Below are 23,443 nucleotides of genomic sequence, written 5' to 3'. Positions count from 1 at the left end.
CGGGGTATGCACTCATTGTACATAAGAATGTTATGACTTGCCTAGTTAAAAGGTTAACATTTTTTAAACAGCATTATCCCCCTCTTGCCATTTCTTGACTGTAAATCTAAGCAATGTAACAAGACCATAACTATAATTCAATCCGTTGCATGGAAGATCCACGCTATAGCGCGATTCCAATTTAGCGGACATATGCAACATTGACCATGAATGCAGTCTCAGCAGATCTTCTGCGCTATGGATTGAATCTAGCCCCAAGGTGGGTATTTGGAAAGGAGAGCTGACTTTTTTCTACTTGCTATGGCCAACACTTACCCTGGGAGGGCAACAGGCCACCATTTTAAATAGGTAATGAGTTGGAAGTGGTAATAATGAAACAACAACAATGGCAAAAGAAAATCATTTTATTTTCTCTAAATAAAATGCATTGAAATATTGACAAACACATTAGTCCTTCACAAAGTCACAGAACCTCAAGGAATTACGTATTTAAACGAGCTGCCGTAATTTGAACTCCACAATGTCAAAATGCCAACCTCATTTCAACAAAAATAGACATGAATTAGAATGGGGTTTCCCTTCATTTTAAAATAAAATTACAGAACTTTACAAAAAGAGGGGAAGATTCCACATCTTTCAGTACTAGTGATTCCCAGACATGTCCATTGGGTGTGATAGTTCTGTAACTTGCATGATATTGTATTTTACTACAGTGTAATTTCTACACCAGCTAGACGTGCATGTTTGTAGACCATTTGATCAGTTACATAAAATACAAAAATGTACCAAAGCGTGTTCATGGAAGCATTGAACACGACCTATTCACTTCATATCCCCTGATAACTACTGAAAAGATCTTTAAGAAATGCAGGCAAAACATACAAACAAAAGAAAAAAAGGTCTACAAGTGTAGTGCTGACAGAAGTTCAAAGGTCACATCTTGGAATTTAAATAAACCATTACAGCTACAATCATTAACCTTCATTTTCTAAAACAAGATCTGCTTTAAATCTATAAATAATGTCACCTCTCATCTACTGTACTTTAAAATATTCTCTACAGTACAAAATAAAAATCCAGTGGGTTCACGTCATTGCAATAAATGATCTGAGCCTCCCCTTTCAGTAATACTATACACTAACAATATACAAAACACTACATTTAAAAACACGAGATAAAGTCCAGCTTTGACCGATGCCTTGTGCGAGTCGCTTTGGGATTTTGGAGTAGAAGTGGCAGAGCCCTCAAATCGGAATGTACCAAACTGCCTTAGAAAATGGCAGCCACTTGGCTACACATGGAAACGGCTTGAAAAAGACACTGGAGAATCTAGCTACCATTTCTCTAAAAAAATAATTTAAAAAAACAAAAAAAAGGCCCTTGCATGCTGTGCCTATGGTGGAAAAGGGTTTGATTTCCAGATACCTATAGTATCTACTAGCCCTGGCCTCACAGCAGAGTGGTTGTATCAACAGTCGAGTCCAACCCCATGGTATATGAAGGTGTGTCTCAGCGTTTACAGCTCTTCATCCCAACCCATTGTTGGGACAACCACCCGTTTCTGTCCATCCAGGATCGTTGCCCCACACAGTGGACTGTCCTTAGGGCTCAAAGTTCAACCACAATTACAAAATCCATGTTTCTGCTAAATAGATGACACTCCAGTTCGAAAATCAACTTCAGTGAGGCTTAATGCAAGTCCCCATTTGAACACAAGTACCCTAATAGTAAAGACAGTGTTTGACTCATGTCAGATCAGGTTTCAAACTGAAGGTACACGGCGCAATAAATCCATTTTCAAAACGCTCTAGAAATCCATATTATAGGCTTAATGGACATACTCATTTACTATATTCACAATCCACTGAGGTAATGCAAATTGTTGTCTTCACATGCAGTACCTTTCCACCCAGACACACACATATACACATCCACAAGGTTAACTCTGTACCACCATCCTTCAAATATAGTTCATGACTAACCCCAATATTAACCCGCAAAAACCCATGACTGGTCCCAAATCGGTTTGTGTCATCTTGGCAATCTGTTGGTGCTGACCATGTGCCCAACGCCTATGGTCTTCATCACACCAAACTACCATAGGAGTTGGGCAGATGGTCAGCACCAATAGATCTGGGACCAGGCTAGGACCCAGCAGCCTCACATAAGAACCGGTTATATCCCCAGAGTAATCTACTCAATAGTCTTTGTGTTTTCTTACACTCTGACCCTCTTCAATTACCTATTAATTTCTCCATTACCTCGTATCAATGTCATGACCACTCCCACCCCCATCATGACATCATCCGTAACCACAGAAACAAGACTAAACATGAGGAAAACCACCCAGGATATGGGGCCAAGTCTTCAGAACAAAAAGGTGAACGCTTCTGAAAAAAAATAAACTGATATTTCCGGTGGCCTTCATCGGAGTCAGCAGTAGCATGCAACAGAAACAATCCATTTCATTAGCACCCAGGTGTATTTCACTAAGCTGGATCACAAGATAGATCCTGCTTGGTGAAATACCACCCTGAAATGGTGGCATTCATCATAGAATAAGGTTATTTATCGACTCTAACAGATACGGCCAACCAGTGTTTTACCTCAGCTGGTGGAAGGCCTCTGGTTTGATGTCAGAGAAACACAGGAACTTGGCCCATAGAAATAGAATCCCTAGAAAGGCTAAAGGCCCTCAGCAATTGGAAGGGGGATCCTGTGACTGTTCTAGGGATTCTATTTCTATGATTTGCTGCTCTAGAGTAAATCAAGCAGTTTTGAAGCACAAAGCTAAGCAGGCATTGAGTGAGTGACAGGTTCAGGGTGATCATTATAGGGTACTGGTCTAGTCCAAGTGCAGTTTTTCCCCATCAGTAATTCAGACCAATAATCATAAACCAAGTCAGTAGTGCAACATCTTCAGTGTGAACTGAACCACCTAGGACCCCCCCCCCAATCAAAACATATTGCGTGTGTGAGGCTAGCTGGGGCGGCAGGTAGCCTAGTGGTTAGAGCGTTGGACTAGTAACCGAAAGGTTGCAAGATCGAATCCCTGAGCTGACAAGGTAAAAATCTGTCGTTCTGCCCCTGAACAGGGCAGTTAACCCACTGTTCCTAGGCCACCATTGTAAATAAGAATTTGTTCTTAACTGACTCGCCTAGTTGAATAAAAGGTTAAATAAATGTTAAAATCCAGTAGTTTTAGCTTCAGTAAAATGGACAATGGCTAACAAGTTGTCACTATTCTACCCAAATAGCTGTCCGAGAAGCCTCAGTGAACCAGTCTAATCAAGGTAGTAGCTCTCTGGGACTGCTGGTGTGTAACCTAACATAGTTTTGGCATGAGAGAGAGGTGTAAAATTCCAGTGTGATTCAGTCTGTGATTGATATGACCGTGGTGTCAGTGTCCTTTGCCACCCATTCAAAAGGTATCATGTTTGAAAATACAGAGGTGTAAGTTCAGTGTATCAAACAGTAGTGTTGTATTTTCAGTGCTGTTGAATGGTAAGGAGAGGTAAAAGTGGTGGTGTTACAGTGTAAGAGTCAAAGTAGTGTTGTGTACAGCAGTGATGTGACTGACAGACCTTGAATAATATTGTGGAGCAGTGTGTGCGACCATTTGTGGCGAGTCTTCACTGTGTGCACACACACACACACACTCTACATCCCTCAGTGGTGTGTCTCCAGCTCCACCACTGTCCACTCACCCTGGGGGGACTGGCCGGGGGCCTCCGGGGAGAAGCTGCTGACCGACGTGACCGTGGCTGAGGGAGGGGTAAGGGGGGGCAGCAGGTTGGGCCACAGGCTGGCCTCCAGGGGGCTCAAGGTGCCTCCGGGCAGCAGGAGCAGGGAGGAGCAGCCGTCGCCCGTCAGCAGCAAGGTCTGGTTGATCAGCTGCTGGACAATGTCAACTTTCTTCCCCCAGTCCAGGTCCAGGGGAGGGGGGCATTCTGGGGAGGCGTCCCGGGACTCTTCCTGCTCGGGGGAGTCTGGAGAGGGACTGAGAGTGGAGGTGGAGTTGCTATCAGCTCCGTCCTCATCCAATACCTCTCGACGGTCACTGTTACTGTCAACCTCTTTCTCCAGCGGGGCTTCTTCGCGTTGTTCGAGCTGGACATTAACCTCAATTTCCTTCCCCTCTTCGTCACTCTCCAGGGCTTCATAAATGGTATGGAGACCAGAAGAAGGCGAAAGCAGCACTGTTGCTTGACCTTTTTGGGGCTGTTGTTGCGGTGACGTCTGCTGTGCCTGCTCCTCCAGCTCCTGCTGCGCCTGCTCCTCCAGCTCCTGCTGCCACCGCATGATCTGCTGCCTCTGCTTCAGCTCCTCCCTCCTCAGCTTCTCCTCCTCCTGCTGCTCCGCCTCCTTTTTCTTCTTCTCCGTCTTCTTCCTCGCCTCGTCGTCCTTTTCTTCTTTGGGTTTTCCCTGCTGTTCTCTGCGTTGCTGCAGTTCTAGTAGTTGTTGCTGGTGCCGTTCCAGTCTGCGGAGCTGGGGGCTGGCCTGCAGGCGAGGGCTCCGGGGGGGCAGGTCAGCACAGGTCAGCCTGGGTGGGGTCAAGATGTCACAGTGGGGGTTGGGGTGGTGGTCGCGGCGGTAGTGTGGCTGGGGGAGCACGTTGAGCCCTGCGAGGAAACAGTGGAGATCACACCCGGTGGGAAGCGTGCGTTAGAAAGAGAGAAAGACAGACAAGTGAGAGGGAGCAGTGCAGTGTGGGTGAGAGCAGAGAACAGAGACTGTGGGTATTGTAGTCTACCAAGGAGACGTTAGTGGGAAGAGTTTAAGACTGAGTGATGTAGTGTTCTACACACACAGTAAATATGTAGCGTCGAGAGATTGTAATTTGCGTGTTTGTGGCTTGAAAAGTGATGTATTGTGTATCATCACAGGCAACTTACAACTATTATAGTGTACAGGTAACTGCCAAAATAAAGGAAATGCCAATGTCTTAATAGGGTGTTGGGCCACCACGAGCCAGAACGGCTTCAATGCACCTTGGCACAGATTCTACAAGTGTCTGGAACTCTATTGGATGGATGCCACACCATTCTTCCACCAGACATTCCATTTTCGGTGATGGCAGTGGAAAATCTCAGGCGCTGCTCCAAAATCGCCCATGTGTGTTTAACAGGGTTGAGATCTGGTGACAGACTGCCATGGCATATGGTTGACATTTTCATGCTCATCAAACCATTCAGTGACCACTCGTGTCCTGTGGGGAGCATTGTCATCCTATGGGGGCATAGCCATAGTAGCCAAAATAAAATGGCCAACCCAGCATATTTATACATGGCCCTAAGCATGATGGGATGTTAATTGCTTAATTAACTCAGGAACCACACCTGTGTGTAAGCACCTGCTTTAATATACTTTGCAACCCTCATTTACTCAAGTGTTTCCATTATTTTGGCAGTTTTTAGATTTGCATACATTTCTGGCATAGGGGCCGTTTGAACACTAAATTTACAATTGTAGCTGGGCCTAATGGTTTAGGATAGCCAAAGTGTGTCAATATGACTACTGAAACCAGGAACTACCTCCTCACTCACATGATATCATGGGCAAAGTGTGCAACACTGACAGCCTGAAAAGCAAAGCGTGTAAAAAGAGGTGGGGACAGGGGTGAAGTGAAGCAATGGGAGAACAGGAGAAATGATGACAGCAGGGAGAGGTGGGAGGGGCGTCCCATTGGCTGGGGAAGTTAAAGCAGAGGGCAAATATAGCAAACCATTTTCATTAACCTTTTCAAAATGTGACTTCCCAAAACAAAATATGCTGATAGTATTGTTTTGTGCAATAAAGCAGCCCAACTTCCTGTATATGCAGTAACTACCACCTATAGTCTTGTGAAATTAAAAGAAAAGTTTGTGAGCAACCAACCATTTCCTTCAGTCCCCGTCGGGAGCTGGTGAGTAAGTGAAACATGCAAGACAAGACCTTTCACCATGCATCAGTATACAGACAGCAGCACCACCACATATGAACTGGACTGCGTCTGAAATGCCACCATACTGCCTATATAGTACACTACTTTTTACCAGGGCCAGTGCATTATTTAGGGAATAGGGTGCCATTTCAGACCATGCCCTCAAACCAAACCAAAGCCAATGAGTGTCAGTCAGTGACATGCAAACAAGGCGTCCCAAGGGTAAAGTAGTTTAACAGTGAGGTTAAAAAAGGTGTGCGGTGGACATGCACTTGTAGATATAACAGAGATATCGCAAACAATGTAGAGGCCAGGCAGAACAGAAACATAAAAGGCAAAACACACATTACTAGAGGAAAAGAAACACTGGTGGGGATGCTCTTCTGTTCGGATGATGGTGAACCTTCTTGACGTTGCTTCTCAGTTCGTTTGGTGATGGAGGAATCCAGCAGACCAAGGAAGGGTCACTCCACCAGGTCTTACATAAGGGGGCGGGGGGGGGGGAGGAGTCACAGAGTGGAAGAGGAGCAGCTGAGGGGAGGTGGGAGTTTGATTGGCATACTCCAGATTGTCTCCGTTGAGCCCTATTCTGGATGGTGGGAGTAGGGTGAGGAGTGCATGTGTGTTTATAGGTATGTGAGGATGTAGGTATGAATGCTTCCCGGCTGGGAGACCATTAGTGCTTTTGAATCCATATGCCCCACGGGTATATAATGTCTCCCACATAAGGTTGACACAACCTTGACTCCCATGTTATAGGACTTAATGTATGTGATACAAAATGTGCCATCCAACTCCCCAATCCCCACTTGAATAAAACTGTCCGGGAGAGAGGAGTCATGTTAAATATCTAATCTTTATTTAAAGCTTGGTAACGGTAAATACTCCAAAAAGGACAAACGTAAGAAAGAGGGGGGGAGGGGCAGTCTAACCTTAAAGTGAAGAAGGAAAGGGGGAGTGCTTGGGGGAGACGAAGGACAGATGTCTGTTTCTTAATGATGGAAAACAGCAAGAAAATACAAAATCAACATTCATCAGCATTTTCTTGTTCAGTAAAAAGTATTGGATAAATACAATGTTTTACATTTCACTCCACATTTTATTTTGTTTCTTCTTGGTTTTCTTAAGAGCTGCGCCACAACAGCCCAAGTCAATGCAAATCAAACCATGCCAGTTCATGTTTCAGATCTGTTAATTAAAAAGAAAAACACACATTCTAATAGTAATAGTAGTAGCTATTGCACATACAGGAGTTAAGCCATATATATTCATAAGGTAATATCATACGAGGGAAGTGGCACTGCTGTATTAAAGTCTTTATTTCTTCCCTTCCCTATTTTTGCTCCGTTTTTTTTATTAACATTTTGATCACGTCCACCCCAGTTGCAGGTTGGGGACAAAATGATGACTAAAACAGCAAAGAGGGCTCTGGGGGGAGGGGTGGGTAAAAGGTGTGTTACTGGGTATGTAGGGAAGTGGGGGGGGGGGACTATACGTTACCTGTGAGAGAGTTCTCAGTGTTTTCACAGACAGTGGAGTAGTAGGGCGGTTGGGTGACACGGGGGCCCTCCCCGGGCTGCTGGGGGGCCACGAACAGCGCGGGGTCCAGGGGTTTCAGATCCCCCGTGTCCCCTAGCTCTGTCTCAAGCGTCCCACACAACATGTACTGCTGCTCCTCTGGGTTGGAGACTAGAAGGGAGTCTGCCGAGGCAGCCTGTTGCTGGGGCGGCGGCATGGTCAGCTCCTGGATGAGTGACGGGTCCTTGGCCTCCTCAGGCAGCTCCTCCAGGGAGAAGATGCCAGGGCTCTTGGCGCAGCTCTCAGCACAGCTCTCAGCCGTGGAGTGGTTATTGGAGTTGGTGTTGGACGCCGTCATGTCATAGGCGTAGGATGCCGCCGAGTTGGCAGACTGGGGGGTGTCTCCGCCCTCTTCTGCGCCTCCACTGGTCTCCTCCCCTTCCTCCAGGGCAGACAGGCAGCGCTGAGCGCCGGGCTTGCTGTCAAAGGTGGCAGTGTGGATGCACTGGCCCAGCTCGTCCAGCTGGGCCTCGCCCTCTGTGTCGCTGGCCTCATCCTCCGTGGTGGAGGACGACGAGGGGTTGGACGTGGGTGCTGTGGCGGGGTCCCATAGGACCTCGTTGGCTGGCAGGGTCTCTCCCACCTCCCCCTCTCTCTCCTCTCTCTCCAGGTGGATGCCCAGGTCCTCAAATTCAGGCTGGAGGGAGAGCACGGGGGCCAGGGCGGCAGGCAGGGTGTGGAGCTTCCCCCCCTCAGAGCGGGACTCCACCCCGGAGCTGCTGTTGTAGTCACAGAGCTCCTCTGGTGTGCTGGTCTCGCTGCTGCGGACAGCCAGCTCCGTAGGGCTTAGGGTGCTGGAGTGTGACATGCCGTGGCCGGAGGCAGCTATGGGGGACAGGGAGTGCAATGGGGCTAGGGTCTCTATCTCAAGTGGAGATGCAGGGGCAGGCTGGTGCGAGGGCTCATGTAGAGCTGGAACAAATGGTGTGGCAGCCAGTTGCAGCCAGGGCTGAGCGGAGTGCCGGGTGGGTGGCTCCATATCAGCCTGCCAGGGGTCTGAGGGGCTGGTAGGGGTCTGCAGGGGGGCAGCTGAGGCAGCCTGGAGGTGCGGCTGGGCCCAGGGGTCACAAAAGGAGTTGGGGTTGGGTTGGTCCCACTGGGCAGAAGGCAGCAGCGGGGCAGGCAGGGCTTGGTTCAGGTTGTCCAGTCTCTCATCCTCCGCAAAGTCATCCTCGTCTGCATTCCCGTAGCTCTCCAGCCCGCTCTCAGTCACCCCCTCACTGGCCATCTCCACATCATCATCCTCATCCTCGTCGCGCCTCACTCGTCTCGGGTCATCCGCCCGTTCAGAACCCACCTCCATGTCGCACACCCGGTCTCCGTCTTCATCGTAGTCATCAAAATCATTGGTCGGGATGTCGGGCACCTTCTCGAAGTCAGGCGAGCCGGCCGAGGCAGACATGCCCTCCATGTCGATGGCACCCTTCAGACTGGCGTCTCCTAGATCATCCATGCTCTCTGTGCCCTCCAGGACGCCCGGGGCGCTCAGCTCCGACGCCCCCTGCTGGCTGCAGCTCACCTCAGAGTCCAGCTCCGATAGCAGGGCGCCGCCTGCACGCCACCCTGAACCCGCAGGGCCGGCTGAGCCAGGCCTGGACTCTTCCGTGGGCTGGGAGCCGCTCATTTCTGACACAGACACCTGCTGGCTGCCCTCCCTCTCCTCGTCCTCTTCTTCATCCATGTTGAGCTGGGTTTTCTCTGAGGCATCCAGAGGGCTGGGTGTAGCCCTAGCCACTGCTGTGGGGATGTCCTGGTGTAAGGTCTGGTCTGGTGCTGGCTGTGTCGGGGCTGCTGGGACAGTCTCTGGTCGTTCAGACCTCTCCTCATGGGCAACAGTGACTAGTGAGTCCTGTGGTGGAGCAGGAGCCAGCCTGAGTGGGCTCTGTGGTGGAGATGGAGAAGTAGTATCCTGAGGAGTTGGGGCTGAAACCTCTTCTCTGGACTCCAGGGCCACTGCTGGCAAAGACACAGACACTGGTGCTGGGACTTCTGAAGCTGCCACTTCGGGCTCTGCTGCGGCTGTCATGGCGACTGTTGCCACGGCAGCTGCTGCAGTAGCAGCCACAGCTGCTGCAGCTGGTATGGCTGCAGACTTGGGAGCTCCAGGTCTGGCAGTGAAGGGCAGGACAGACTGGGTTGGTTTGGAGGCTCGTTTGACCGACTGGGGGGTGGTGCTGCCCACGGGCTTGTTGCTGGGGGAGGCAGGGGGGGTCTTGCCCTGGGGCTGACGTGTGGCAGGGGGCCGCGTGGTGGGAGGGGCTTTACGTGTGGGCAGGGGCTTGGGTTCCTGTGATTTAGGGCGGGCTGGCTTGGTGTCTGCCGCCTTGGTGGGATGGGGCCTTTTGGAGGCGGGCTCGGGTCTGGAGGCTGCAGTCGCTTTAGGGGGGTCAGGTTTGGTCGTTTTGGTAGTGGCGGATGTTACCGGCTTTCTGGCTGCGGTAGTGGTTGCTGGTCTGCTGACATCTGTAACAGAGCAGAAATTATTTAAACATGCATATCTCTTCAACTAAAAATATAAAAATGGTACCGTCAAGTTGATTATGAGATACATACAGGTGATGCTCATAAGACCAATCCAAATAGAATCAAGTGGGTTTCATTCATGGTACAAAACTTGTAAGGCATGTGCACCTTTCTTGGCAGGGCCTGTAGGTTTGGGTGCCTGCGCTGTGGTAATCCTGCCAGTAGAGGGGGCTGTGGTGCCGACTCTGGAAGCTGCAGGTCTGCTGGAGCCGGCAGCGGCTGGCTTGGATGCGCCCATCAACAGTCCAGTGTGACCAGTGGCAGGCCTGGGGAAGAACACACTATTTATTTAACCAGGTAGGTTATGGAGAACACATTCACATCTACAATAACCTGACCAAGAGGGCGCAATGATAGGCTCCCGAGTGGCGCAGCGCTCTAAGGCACTGCATCTCAGTGCTAGAGGCATCACTACAGACGCTGGTTCGATTCCAGGCTGTATCACAACCGGCCGTGATTGGGAGTCTCATAGGCCAGCGCACAATTGGCCCAGCGTCATCCAGGTTAGGGTTTGGCCGGGGTAGGCTGTCATTGTAAATAAGAATGTGTTAACTGACTTGCCTAGTTAAGAGGTAATTTTTTAAATAATTAAAATGATAAAATAACACTGACAGAGGGCTGCCTCGCTTCTAGGAAACTTTGCAGTATTTTGTTTATGTATCATTTCTTACATTGTTAGCCCAGAAAGATGTGTCTTACATACAGCCGGGAAGAACTATTGGATATCAGAGTGGAGGTAACTCACCAGCAATACAACCAGGTATACGACTTCCCCGAAGCAGATTCTTTGTTCGCACCCCGAAGGGCAATTGAACTGATTCCAGAGGCCGACCAAAAACACCGGCGGAGGAGAGGTACTCAGAGCAGTCTTCTAGTCTGATTTAGGAGGCACGCACACTACCCACCACTTCCGAGTATATTACTCGCTAATGTTCAGTCTCTGGATAATAAAGTTGACGAGCTCAGGGCGAGGGTGTCTTTCCAGAGAGACATCAGGGACTAACACTCCGTTTCACGGAAACATGGTTCTCTTAGAACATACTGTCCGAGTCGGTCCAGCCAGTTGGGTTCTCAGTTCATCACAGTCAGGAATACCTATCTCTCCGGGATGAAGGGCGGGGGTGTATGTGTCATAATTAACGACTCATGGTGTAAGTGTGGTAACATACTCAGGAACTCAAGTCCTTTTGTTCACCCGACCTAGAATACCTCAATCAAATGCCGATCGTATTATCTCCCAAGATAATTTTCTTCGGTTATAGTCACATTCGTGTATATCCCCCCTCAAGTCGATACCACAACAGCCCTCAATGAACTTTATGCAAACTGGAAACCACATATCCCGAGGCTGCATTTATTGTAGCTGGGATTTTAACAAAGCAAATTTGAGGAAACGGCTGCTGAAGTTCTATGAACATATCAACTGTAGTACTTGCACTGCTAAAATCTCAACCAACTTCTGGGATGCCTACCACACCCTCCTTTTGGCAAATCTGACCACGACTCCATTTTGCTCCTCCATTCCTATAGGCAGAAACTCAAACAGGAAGTAACCGTGCTAAGGACTACTCAACGCTGGTCTGACCAATTGGAATCCATGCTTCAAGATAGTTTTGATCACACGGACTGGGATATGTTCTGGGTACCTTCCAAGAATAATAGACAAATATACTGATACAGTGACTGAGTTTATCAGGAAGCATATAGGATATGTTGTACCCACTATTAAAACCTACCCTAACCAGAAACCGTGGATAGATGGTAACATTCGCGCAAAACTGAAAGCGCGAACCACCACATTTAACCATGGCAAGGTGACTGGGAATATGGTTGAATATAAGTGTAGTTATTCACTCTGCAAGGTAATCAAACAAGCTAAATATCAGTATAGAGATAAAGGGGAGTCGCAATTTAACAGCTCAGACACGAGACGTATGTGGCAGGGTCTACAGACAATCACAGACTACAAAAGGAAAACCAGTCAGTAACTTCGGACACTGACGTCTTGCCCCCGGACAAGCTAAACACCTTCACCCACTTTGAGGAGAACACAGTGCCAACGACGTGAGTAAGACATTTAAGCGCATTAACCCTCTCAAGGCTGCTGGCCCAGATGACATCTCTAGCCGCGTCCTCAGAGCATGCACAGACCAGCTAGCTGGTGTGTTTATGGACATATTCAATCTCTCCCTATCCCAGTCTGTTGTCCCCACTTGCTTCAACATGTCCACCATTGTTCCTGTTCCCAAGAAAGCAAAGGTAACTGAACTAAATGACTATCGCCCCGTAGCACTCGGGTCATTCTCATGAAACCATTAAAATACCATGGCAGTAATGATTTTAAATCTAAAAACATCCAAATTAGTAATATAACAAAATATAATAAAGATGTGTTCTCTACCTTGAACAGAGTAATTTCAACATAGGAATTAATTATTCTTGTATTTTATAGCATTTTCTGCTGAATTTCTCATTACCGCAATGCGTCCAGCTCTGTCTGAATGCATGTTATGTTGTAATTTAAATAGTAAAATGAAAGAAAAAAAATGGTGGTTCTACTAGATGTTTTCAAATGACAGATATTATTAACTGAATATTCATGTATAATAATAATAATTCAAAAATATTGGAAAATGAAGTGTCCATGACTGTTTACACAGAGAATTTTAAATAAAGTTTGATTTTGAATGAAGCAACACATCTGCCAGTACCTTCAAGATGGCTACCAGTTAAACAGATCTTTATATTTCTCCAGTTAAAAGTTAAACATTATTTTGTCAGACTGCATACACGACAGTATTGATTATCATTACCGATACAGATAGTTTTCAACATTTAGAAAAACGTAAATTTTTGAATCTATGAAAATATACTTCATTAATGATTAATTATGTACATCGAGTAAAAATTTGCTTAGTCATCATGTCTTCTCTATTGTTAGCAAAACATGTTAAGGTTCGTCATCCTCAGCCCTCACAACACCATTCTCACTTACCGCTGCAATTTAAGGCCAGTTGTGGTAGAGAACTTGTGTTTCGGTAATGAGAATTTAATCAGACTATATTTAAAAAAAATATATAATGAACTATTAATTTAAATATTATTTACTAATTGTTGATATTTTGCTTTTTGTCCTGTTTAATTGCAGACAGTCAGCAAGTGACAAATCAAGCTTTAGCGAAGGCTAGGCTGACAATTTAGAGGAAAAAGTTTACGTCAACCCGGAACTGCTGGAAGAGTACAGAAGGAAGGAGAGAGAGAGAGAGAGGTTAGGTGTTGGAGAGGTTACAGCAAGCGTAATTAGTATATATAGTCTACATACAGCCTATGCCCTCATACAGTGTCTATAGGAAGTCAATACCCTACAGTGTTAGGAAGTCTACACATGCGCGTGCACACATCCACCACACACACAATCAGTAAGCCATTTAGTTTATACTATAGGATGCCCACACAGTTTAAGTGTAAGCCATTCAGTCCCTACTGTAGGATGCACACACATGCACACTAAGCCATTCAGTCCCTTCTATAGGACACACACAGTCAGTAAGCCATTCAGTCTCTACTATAGGATGACGTGTACATAACAGTAAGACTTTTCCCATGTTTTGAGACATGCTCATTTCATGTCATGCTCATTTCTGACAAAGCAGCAGCATGAAGAAAAAACAGTGCCGGGAAAATTCAAAAAAGCTATTCCAGAAGAAAAACAGCTAAAAGCTGTGTTGGACATAACACCAAGTGAGGAAGATGATACCCTTCAACATGTTCAAGAAGCAAAATAAGAAGTTAATCAAAATCTTCAGAAGCCACAGCCTCCAAGAGAACAGCCATTCTCACCTCAGCAGGTAAATGTCCCTGCCATCAACGCATCTCCTAAAAGAAGAGAGGCGTCTCTACAGACACCAGGACCAATGAAGACATCTACCCCAAAGGAATCACCCAAAAAGAGGAACAGAAGAAGGAAAACACTATCACAATTGAGGTCAAAGTTGTGCTACACAGAAGAGAAGATGCTGGAGAGGACCAAAGAGATGATCTACCTAAAGAAAAAGACTGAAATGACTTGAGATGGTCAAGAGGAAGCAGGTAGTTGTCAACATGGAAGGCAGAGAGGTCCAGAAGAGAACATTACCCAATAACAGCCAGAGAAGACTAATGTGCACACTTGTTAGCCGCTTCCTTCATCAAGATGAAGACTCCACTGTAATAAATGGGAAATCCAGAGAAATTCTGACAGATATTCTGAGAGCCTTAATGGACACTATAGCAAATCTTCATAGAAGATGTCTGAGAATGCAAGGCACAACCTTTCCAAGGCTCAATTCTTTAAACTTAAACCATTTTGGATTGGCCAGCGAAGAGTCAGACAGAGAAACGTGCTTGCAAAAGGCCTGAAAACTTTGGCTTTAAGATTAAAAAAGCTGCACCAGCTTGGGGTCATAGAAACGCCATCCCCAAGAGACACTGTAGGCCAGTGTGTGTAGTGACGATGACATGTGCTGTTCTGTACGTGTTGTTTTTATGTGTTCTCCGTTTTTAGCCCATGTATGTTATGTACTTTTGAAGCACTGCAAATTAAATTGATTGAACTTGAATCCATGATTGTGCCAATATTATCTCATTTATTTTCTACATTACATTTTTGTTTTTAACCATACTTATCATTACCGAAATCAACCTCATTTCCAAAACCTATGTATCATTACCGCAACAGGTGTTAATTTAATGAAAGGAAAAATTGTAGTTTGCTTTTAAATGCAGGCTTGCCACAATTTTGAAAATATGTCAGGTTTCAATGAAATATAAAGTTGTAGATTGCGGAAGTTGCGGTTATGAGAGCAGTCAAAATTAAATAAAATGTTTAATTTAAAAATGTATATTATTTGAGTTAAGTAACTGTGCATGACTTATTTCATTTAAAAAAATGAAAATGTATTAGCTTTCCTAATGGTCTTGACGTTTTCAGACCATTGCGGTAATGAGATTAAGGACTTGTTTTGGAAAATATGTTCAAAAAGGTGTTAAAATGTCAGTAAATGTTTTTAAATGAATGCTCAAACACTTCAGACCTTGTTATTAATGCTTAAAAAGGACATTTATTGATGCAAGTCTACAAAGATTTCATATTTGAAATCTTTGAATCCAAGTTTGTGAGAGTCACCCACTCACTTCTGTCATCATGAAATGCATTGAGAGACTAGTCAAGGATCATATCACCTCCACCTTACTCATCACCCTAGACCCACTTCAGTTTGTTTACAGCCCCAATAAATACACAGATGATGCAATCGCCATCCCACTGCCCTATCCCATCTGGACAAGAGGAATACCTATGTAAGAATGCTGTTCATTGACTACAGCGCAACACCATAGTACCCTCCAAGCTCGAGGCCCTGGGTCTGAACCCCGCCCTGTGCAACTGGGTCTTGGACTTCCTGACAGGCTGCCCCCGGGTGGTGAGGGTAGGAAACAACACCTCCACTTCATTGATCCTCAACACTGGGGCCCCACAAGGGTGTGCTCAGCCCCCTCCTGTACTCCCTGTTCACCCATGAGTGCGTGGCCATGCCCGCCTCCAATTCAATCAAGTTTGCAGATGACACAACAGTAGTAGGCTTGATTACCAACAACAACGAGACAGCCTAAAGGGAGGTGGTGAGGGCTCTGGGAGTGTGGTGCCAGGAAAATAACCTCACAACGTCAACATAACAAATGAGATGATCGTGGACTTCAGGAAACAGTGAAGGGAGCACCCCCCAATCCACATCGATGGGACCGTAGTGGAGAAGGTGGAATGCTTCAAGTTCCTCGGTGTACACACACCACTGACAAACTGACATGATCCACCCACACACAGTGTGGTGAAGGCACAACAGTGCCTCTTCAACCTCAGGAGGCTGAAGAAATTTGGCTTGGCACCTAAACCCCTCAATTTTACAGATGCACAACTGAGAGCATCCTGTCAGGCTGCATCACTGCCTCGTACGGTAACTGCAGGGCTCTCCAGAGGGTGGTGCGGTCTGCACAACGCATCACCGGGGGCAAACTACCTACCCTCCAGGACACCTACGGCAACCGATGTCACAGCAAGGCAAAGAAGATCACATTAAAAGGGCCACAGCCTGTTCACCCCGCTACCTTCTAGAAGGCGTAGACAGTACAGGTGCCTCAAAGCAATAAGAATGTGTTCTTAACCGACTTGCCTAGTAAAAAATACAAAAAAGACAAAAAGCTTCCATCTCTCGGCCATCGGAATTAAATAGTCACCACTAGCGTGTCTCCGTCCAGTACCCTGCCCTGAACTTTGATCACTGTTACGAGCCGGCTACCACCAGGTACTCAACGCTGCACCTTAGAGACTGCTGCCCCATGTACAATAGTCATTGAACACTGATCACTTTAATAATGTTTACCCCACTTCATATGTAGATACTGTATTCTAGTCAAGGATCATCCTATAACTACTGCTCTACATTTTCTATTCATAATGTCTAGACACACACACACAAAATCATCATATACATTACAGATTGACATTGCCATTCTAATATCTCCATCTTAATTCCTTTCGGAGATTTGCGTGTATTAGGTATTACTGCACTGTTGGAGCTAGAAACAAGCATTTCACTACACCCGTGATAACATCAGCTGAATATGTGTATGCGACCAATAAAACTTGATTCGATTTTGACAACAGCAGACATGAGATTTTTAAGAGTAGTCTTGCCATACAATAAACAATAACAGACCCGTTTGCTTTAATGAAAACTGAGTTCAGAGAAGACCCTCAAGGGCTAAATGGACACCATCTGCTGTTCACAATGAATGAATGCCTACTTACATTGTACACAGTGTACAAACATATTTTGAGCCGTCCCTGCTTTTGCCCTCAGAACAGCCTCAATTATGTAGGGGCATCGACTCTCTCCGGTCTCCTCCCCTTCATCTACACTGACTGAAGTTGATTTAACAAGTGACATCAATGGGGGATAATAGCTTTCACCTGGTCAGGCTCATGGAAAGAGGTGTTCCTAATGTTTTGTGCACTCAGTGTAGGACTTTAGTTCAGTGCCATTCGATCAGCTGCCTAATGTCGGCTGATAGGCTTGGGACTTCTCTATGATCAATTCACTCTAAACCTGAAACTAATCAGTAGTGGTTATTCACCTGCTCAGTGCTCACCATACAGTAAGCTAGAACAGTCAAGGGCTGTCCTGCACTACATAAAAACAATTTCAAGAGGTAACAGAAAACCATTAACAAGGCCCATTCATTGTCTGCCTGCAACGCATTGCTTAGTCATTTTCTAATCCCAGTCTAGTGGGGGAAGAGGAAATGATACAGGGAATGATGGAGTGGGAAAGAGTGATTGTGGAAAAATAACAGGATGTGGGGGAGGGTCGCACTCAGAGGGTTGAGAGAAGTACTATTCCAAGGACAGAGAGGAGACTAATCGATGGGCTATTAAGCTCCCAGTCTACCCCTCAAATTTTAGAGGGTTAGAGGCAGACATGAGTCACTGATTCATTAAAACACTCCCTCTTAACAGTGGAGCTCAACCTTCCCAAGACTCCTGGGTCGTGTTCAGTGGGCACAAAACTGTACAGTAGGTAATATACTTGTCTAATAGAAGTCAGTTTCTAAATTACCCCTCTCCTGGCTGAGGTTATGGATTTGGAGGGTAAGCTGACCCTAGATCTGCCATTCGTTCACTTTAACAGGTGCCAGACAGCTGTGGAGAAGCCACAGGATCCAGACACGGCCTTCTCCAGAGCAAGGGCAGTGCCCATCCCCCTGCATACTGCTGAGTGAACTGAATGTTAAGTGTGTGTGTGTGTGTGTTTGTGTGCCCTTGTATTTAGGAGCACACTTGACCGATTATCCTTACGCTATGCAACATACAGAGCTACGCTTGGACACGTGATACTGGAGTGTGCAATCTACATGTACAGACTGGTGTGAGGCATTCACATTGACAGGCTTGTGCCATGAGTTGTAGCCCATGCTACAGAGCGCTACATTCAAAACAGTTGCTTAAAATGGGCAATTCATATGATTAGCCTAAGGCTATACTACACTATGCTGCCAGCGTTCTTCTGCACACAGAAGAACCAGGTGTAATGAAACAACGGCAGCACTGTATTTGTGCAAAAAAATATAAAAATAAAAAATCTAAATAAAATAATCGATGCTTTGCTTGTCATTTCTATAGAACAGATTCATACGTACACAGTGTCTAAAACAAAAAAAGTGATAGGAAACAGAGGAACTGACCGTTTTATGGCATTGTTGCGATTCAATCAATTACCCCAATATCCGTCATGCTGTTCTTTTGATTGGTTCGCCATGGTTTGGCCACAGCAGACAACACAGATTAATTCACAATGACAAAAACTTACGGTCGTACGAGGGGCCTGAAGCGGTCCGGACCGAGCATGCCTGGCCACAAACGCCTCTCCCACAAGAACGGCCATTTGTTTCCATTTGTTAGCGGGATCAAATAAAGGCTGCGAGACTCAAAAGGCCTTTAGGTTTGGCCATTATTATACTGTAATAGCGTGGGTCGATGGGACAGAGGGAGCAGGACATTGATTGTATGGTAAAGAGCAGCGAAACAAGAGGTCAAGCTGTACCTTCAGATGACATGGGGAATTAGTTGAAGACGGGCGGGGTGAGCCGCGTTGGACGAGACGGCGTTCAAAGGAAGAAAATAAGGTTGAGGGAAAGAAACTACAACCAGGTACGCAGTGATGAAACGAGCGAGCGACAGAACTAACATGATGGAAGAAAGAGGGAGAGAGTGGACAGCTAACTAAAAGCACATGGAAGCAGATTGCCTTCCTATCTGGGTCAGTTCCACGTAGGGAACGCGAAACGACAGGAGCACTAAATTAAGGTGGGGGAATGGAGAGTGAGAGATTGCTTCTGAAAGGAAGGAGGGAGAGATGGGAGGCGAGGCCAGTCATCTGTGCATGCAGCAGTAACCTCAAATAACCCTCCATCTCGTCTTCACAGAAAGACTCAGAACTGCCTGATCCTCAGGGAGGGAGTCAAGGAGGGATGTGAGTCAAAGCTCAGTGGAGTCCATACAGTATTAATTGCTTGGGTGGCACAGTAGTTCAGCGGCTTTGGTATATTTGTTGTGGCTAGCGTCAACAAGGGATTCAAAGCCAATACTTGGTTGATATGCCTTAGTGGTGCGATAGATTCACAGCCAGTTTAAGGATACAACACGACAGGTGTATCCAAGATAAAAATCGCCAACCTATGAAAGCTTTGCCATAAAAAGATGCTTCATTTCTACACTTCAAAATTATTAAATCATGCACGACACTCAAGCCCTTTTCTACAATAAAAATGTCCGCGTCCTCTGCTATTTAAAGAGTAATTCAATGGCAATTAAAAACGTATACATTTTATGTGATGACAATAATACAATAGGCTGTAACATTTGTTGGGTAAGAGCGAAAGTGTTGCCGGGATAGTTTCATTTGAGTCTCCCCCCCTCCCTCTTTTCACTGTCAGACACAGCCAGGCTCCCCTGGCACCGCAAGTTGACAGATTAAAAATGCAGTTTTAAATCAAGCAGAGAGAGAGAGCGAGCCCCAGAGGTATACTTTATCCCTGTTGGAGGATGGCCATCTTCCCTGTCAGTTTCTCCTCGCCCGCTTCTCTCCAGGGCCACCTTTCAGCAAATGGAACCTTGCCTCGGACAGTGCTCCGCTTGGCTAGTGAGCCTTTCAAAAAACAGCCCCCTCGTGCTGCTTATTGAGACAGAAGGCATTCCTGGGGGCTTGTGTTGGCCCACTGGCAATGAAACATCCCATTACCACAGGGAACAAGACCCAAATCAGCTTGTCTAGGTTTTCAATTAAGTAACTCTGCTGTGGAAACCTCTAGCAACTGATCCAGAGACAGCCCATTTACTGAGGCCTTGGGTACGATGCTATCATAATATGTGTAGGGCATCTGCGTTAAACAGTAACCATGCCCTGCCGAGCCTGTGGCCGAAACTGCATGGTTTCATCCCCAAAGGGGGTGAGAGGGGTTGGGACAGGAACATTGTGTGACTGCATTTCACAAGAACTAGTGAGACATTCAATTGTCTGCTTTTAGTTATTCAACAACTCTGTTATAATGCATGTTTGAGTCAGACTGCAAGTAAAAAGGTATCTGACCTGCATAGATTGTCATCTAATAGATCATATGAGGTGTAACTGCCATTTCATTACTGTGACCATTTTGATGGCATTCCCATATGGATGGCTCTCAACACACATTACCCCATCTTATACAACACCCTGGACTCCTCCCATTCTCAGAGAGAGTCTTCAGGCCCACCAAAATGACAGATGCCCTCACAGGGGAGGGAGGGGAGCAGCGGGAGGGTTTGGAGAGGGTGCTGGCTAAATTCCTGGTACTGTACATAAACAGAAGGGAGGAGTAAAGGAGGAGAGATGGAGGGATGGGCGGACAAAAACAAACCGCTTAAAACAAGGGCACTGTCTCCAGATAGAGAAAAGGAGAGAATACAGACACAGGGAATTAGAATCCCCTCCATCGCCATGGCACCCCCCTACTGTGGCCAGCCAGATAATCAAGCTGTCAGAAAGGCTAGTGACTGGTTGAAATCTTTAAAGAGACTTGTTATTAATGCCTAAAAAGGACATTTGTTGACAAGGTCTGAAGTGTTTGAGCATTAATTTAAAAACATTGACAATTTATCACCTTTTTGAACAGGTTTTCCAAAACAAGTCCTTAAAAATCTCATTACCGCAACAGTCTTAAAAAATTAAGACCATTAGGAAAGCTAACACATTTTTTAAAAATTAAGTCATGCACAGTTAATAAAAAAATATATATATATTTCAGTTTCAAGTAACATAATTTGATTGACTGATCTATCATTACCACAACACCTTCTGCAATCTACAACCTAATATTTTTTATATTTCATTGAAACCTGACATTTTCAAAATGATGTGGCAAGCCTGCAATTAAAAAAACAATTTTTCCTTTTATTAAATTAACATAAAATTAACACCTGTTGCGGTAATGATACATAGGTTTTGGAAATGAGGTTGATGATTTCGGTAATGATAATAAGTATACTAAGGCTGAGGTATGGTTAAAAACAAAATTTAAAAGTAGAAAATTTGATATTGGCACAATCATGGATTCAAGTTCAATCAATCTAATTTTGCAGCGCTTCAAAAGTACAACGAACATACGCTAAAAACAGAACGCACAAAAACACCACGTCGTCACTACACACACTGGCCTGTAGAGTGACCCAAGCTGGTGCAGCTTCTTTAACTTCAAGCCAAAGTTCAGGCCTTTTGCACGCACGTTTCTCTGACTCGTCGCTGGCAAATCCAAAATGGGTTAAGTTTAAAGAATTGAGCCTTGGAAAGGTTGTGCCTTGGATTACGCTTGTTGTAACCTCTCCAACACCTTTCCTTCTGCACTCTTCCAGCAGTTCTGGGTTGATGTAAACTTTCTCTAAATTATCAGCCTAGCCTTCACTAAAGCTTTCTTTTTGTCACTTGCTGTCTGCAACTAAACAGAACATAAAGCAAAATATCAACAGTTAGTAAATAATAATTAAATTAAGAGTTCATTATATATTTAAAAAAATAGTCTGATTAAATTCTCATTACTGAAACAAGTTCTCAACCGCAACTGGCCTTAAATTGCAGCGGTAAGTGAGAATGGTGTTGGCTGATAAGGAACATTAGTATGTTTTGCTAACAATAGAGAAGACATGATTACGAAGCAACTTTTTACTCAATGTACAGTTGAAGTCAGAAGTTTACATACACCTTAACCAAATACATTTAAACTCAGTTTCACAGTAAATTCATTAACTGATATTTAATCCTAGTAAAAATTCCCTATTTTAGGTCAGTTAGGATCACCACTTTATTAACAATGTGACATGTCAGAATAATAGTAGAGAGAATGATTCATTTCAGCTTTTATTTCTTTCATCACATTCCCAGTGGGTCAGAAGTTTACATATACGCTCAATTAGTATTTGGTAGCATTGCCTATTAAATTGTTTAACTTGGGTCAAACGTTTTGGGTAGCCTTCCACAAGCTTCCCACAATAAGTTGGGTGAATTTTGGCCCATTCCTCCTGACAGAGCTGGTGTAACTGAGTCAGGTTTGTAGGCCTCTTTGCTCGCACACGCTTTTTCAGTTCTACCCACAAATTTCTATAGCATTGAGGTCAGGGCTTTGTGATGGCCACGCCAATACCTTGACTTTGTTGTCCTTAAGCCATTTTGCCACAACTTTGGAAGTATGCTTGGTCATTTTCCATTTGGAAGACCAATTTGCGACCAAGCTTTAAATTCCTGACTGATGTCTTGAGATGTTGCTTCAATATATCCACATAATTTCTCTCACTCATGATGCCATCTATTTTGTGAAGTGCACCAGTCCCTCCTGCAGCAAAGCACCCCCACAACATGATCCTGCCACTCCCTCCAAACATAAAGATGGTCATTATGGCCAAACAGTTCTATTTGAGTCAATTGGAAGTGTACCTGTGGATGTATTTCAAGGCCTACCTTCAAACTCAGTGCCTCTTTGCTTGACATGGGAAAATCAAAAGAAAAAAAAAAAAAAATCTGCCAAAACTTTATTGCCAAACAGTTCTATTTTTGTTTCATCAGACCAGAGGACATTTCCCCAAAAAGTACAATCTTTGTCCCCAAAACGTAGTCTGGCTTTTTTATGGCGGTTTTGGAGCAGTGGCTTCTTCCTTGCTGAGCAGCCTTTCAGGTTATGTCGATATACGACTCGTTTTTCTGTGGATATAGATACTTTTGTACCCGTTTCCTCCGGCATCTTCACAAGGTCCTTTGCTGTTGTTCTGGGATTGATTTGCACTTTTCGCACCAAAGTACGTTCATCTCTAGGAGACAGAACGTGTCTCCTTCCTGAGCGGTATGACCGCTACGTTGTCCCATGGTGTTTATACTTGCGTACAATTGTTTGTACAGATGAATGTGGTACCTTAAGGCGTTTGGAAATTGCTCCCAAGGATGAACCAGACTTGGAGGTCTACAATTTTTTTTCTGAGGTCTTGGCTGATTTCTATTGATTTTCCCATGATGTCAAGCAAAGAGGCACTGAGTTTGAAGGTAGGCCTTGAAATACATCCACAGGTACACCTCCAATTGACTCAAATGTTGTCAATTAGCCTATCAGAAGCTTCTAAAGCCATGACATCATTTTCTGGAATTTTGCAAGCTGTTTAAAGGCAGTCAACTTAGTGTATGTAAACTTCTGACCCACTGGAATTGTGATACAGTGAATTATAAGTGAAATAATCTGTCTGTAAACAATTGTTGGAAAACTTACTTGTGTCATGCACACTGTTGATGTCCTAACCGACTTGCCAAAACT

At 45.2% G+C, this 23,443-nt stretch overlaps 1 protein-coding gene across 1 annotated transcript in view; it reads right to left on the bottom strand.

The window, feature by feature from the left end:
- Positions 1 to 388: 388 nt before the first annotated feature.
- LOC106588372 (nascent polypeptide-associated complex subunit alpha, muscle-specific form) overlaps positions 389 to 23,443 on the bottom strand; it is a 45,538-nt gene continuing 22,483 nt past the window's right edge. Inside the window, exons 4-6 of the mRNA XM_014177285.2 lie at positions 10,133 to 10,290; positions 7,424 to 9,964; positions 389 to 4,622 (exon numbers count right to left, since the gene is read on the bottom strand). Coding sequence (XP_014032760.2) covers positions 3,670 to 4,622; positions 7,424 to 9,964; positions 10,133 to 10,290 — 3,652 coding nt within the window. The 3' untranslated portion in view covers positions 389 to 3,669. The remainder of the gene's footprint in view (positions 4,623 to 7,423; positions 9,965 to 10,132; positions 10,291 to 23,443) is intronic.

The sequence above is a fragment of the Salmo salar genome, chromosome ssa02 (genome assembly GCF_905237065.1).
Source record: "Salmo salar chromosome ssa02, Ssal_v3.1, whole genome shotgun sequence".
Lineage (NCBI taxonomy): Eukaryota > Metazoa > Chordata > Actinopteri > Salmoniformes > Salmonidae > Salmo > Salmo salar.
This window is presented reverse-complemented; position numbering and strand designations above follow the sequence as displayed.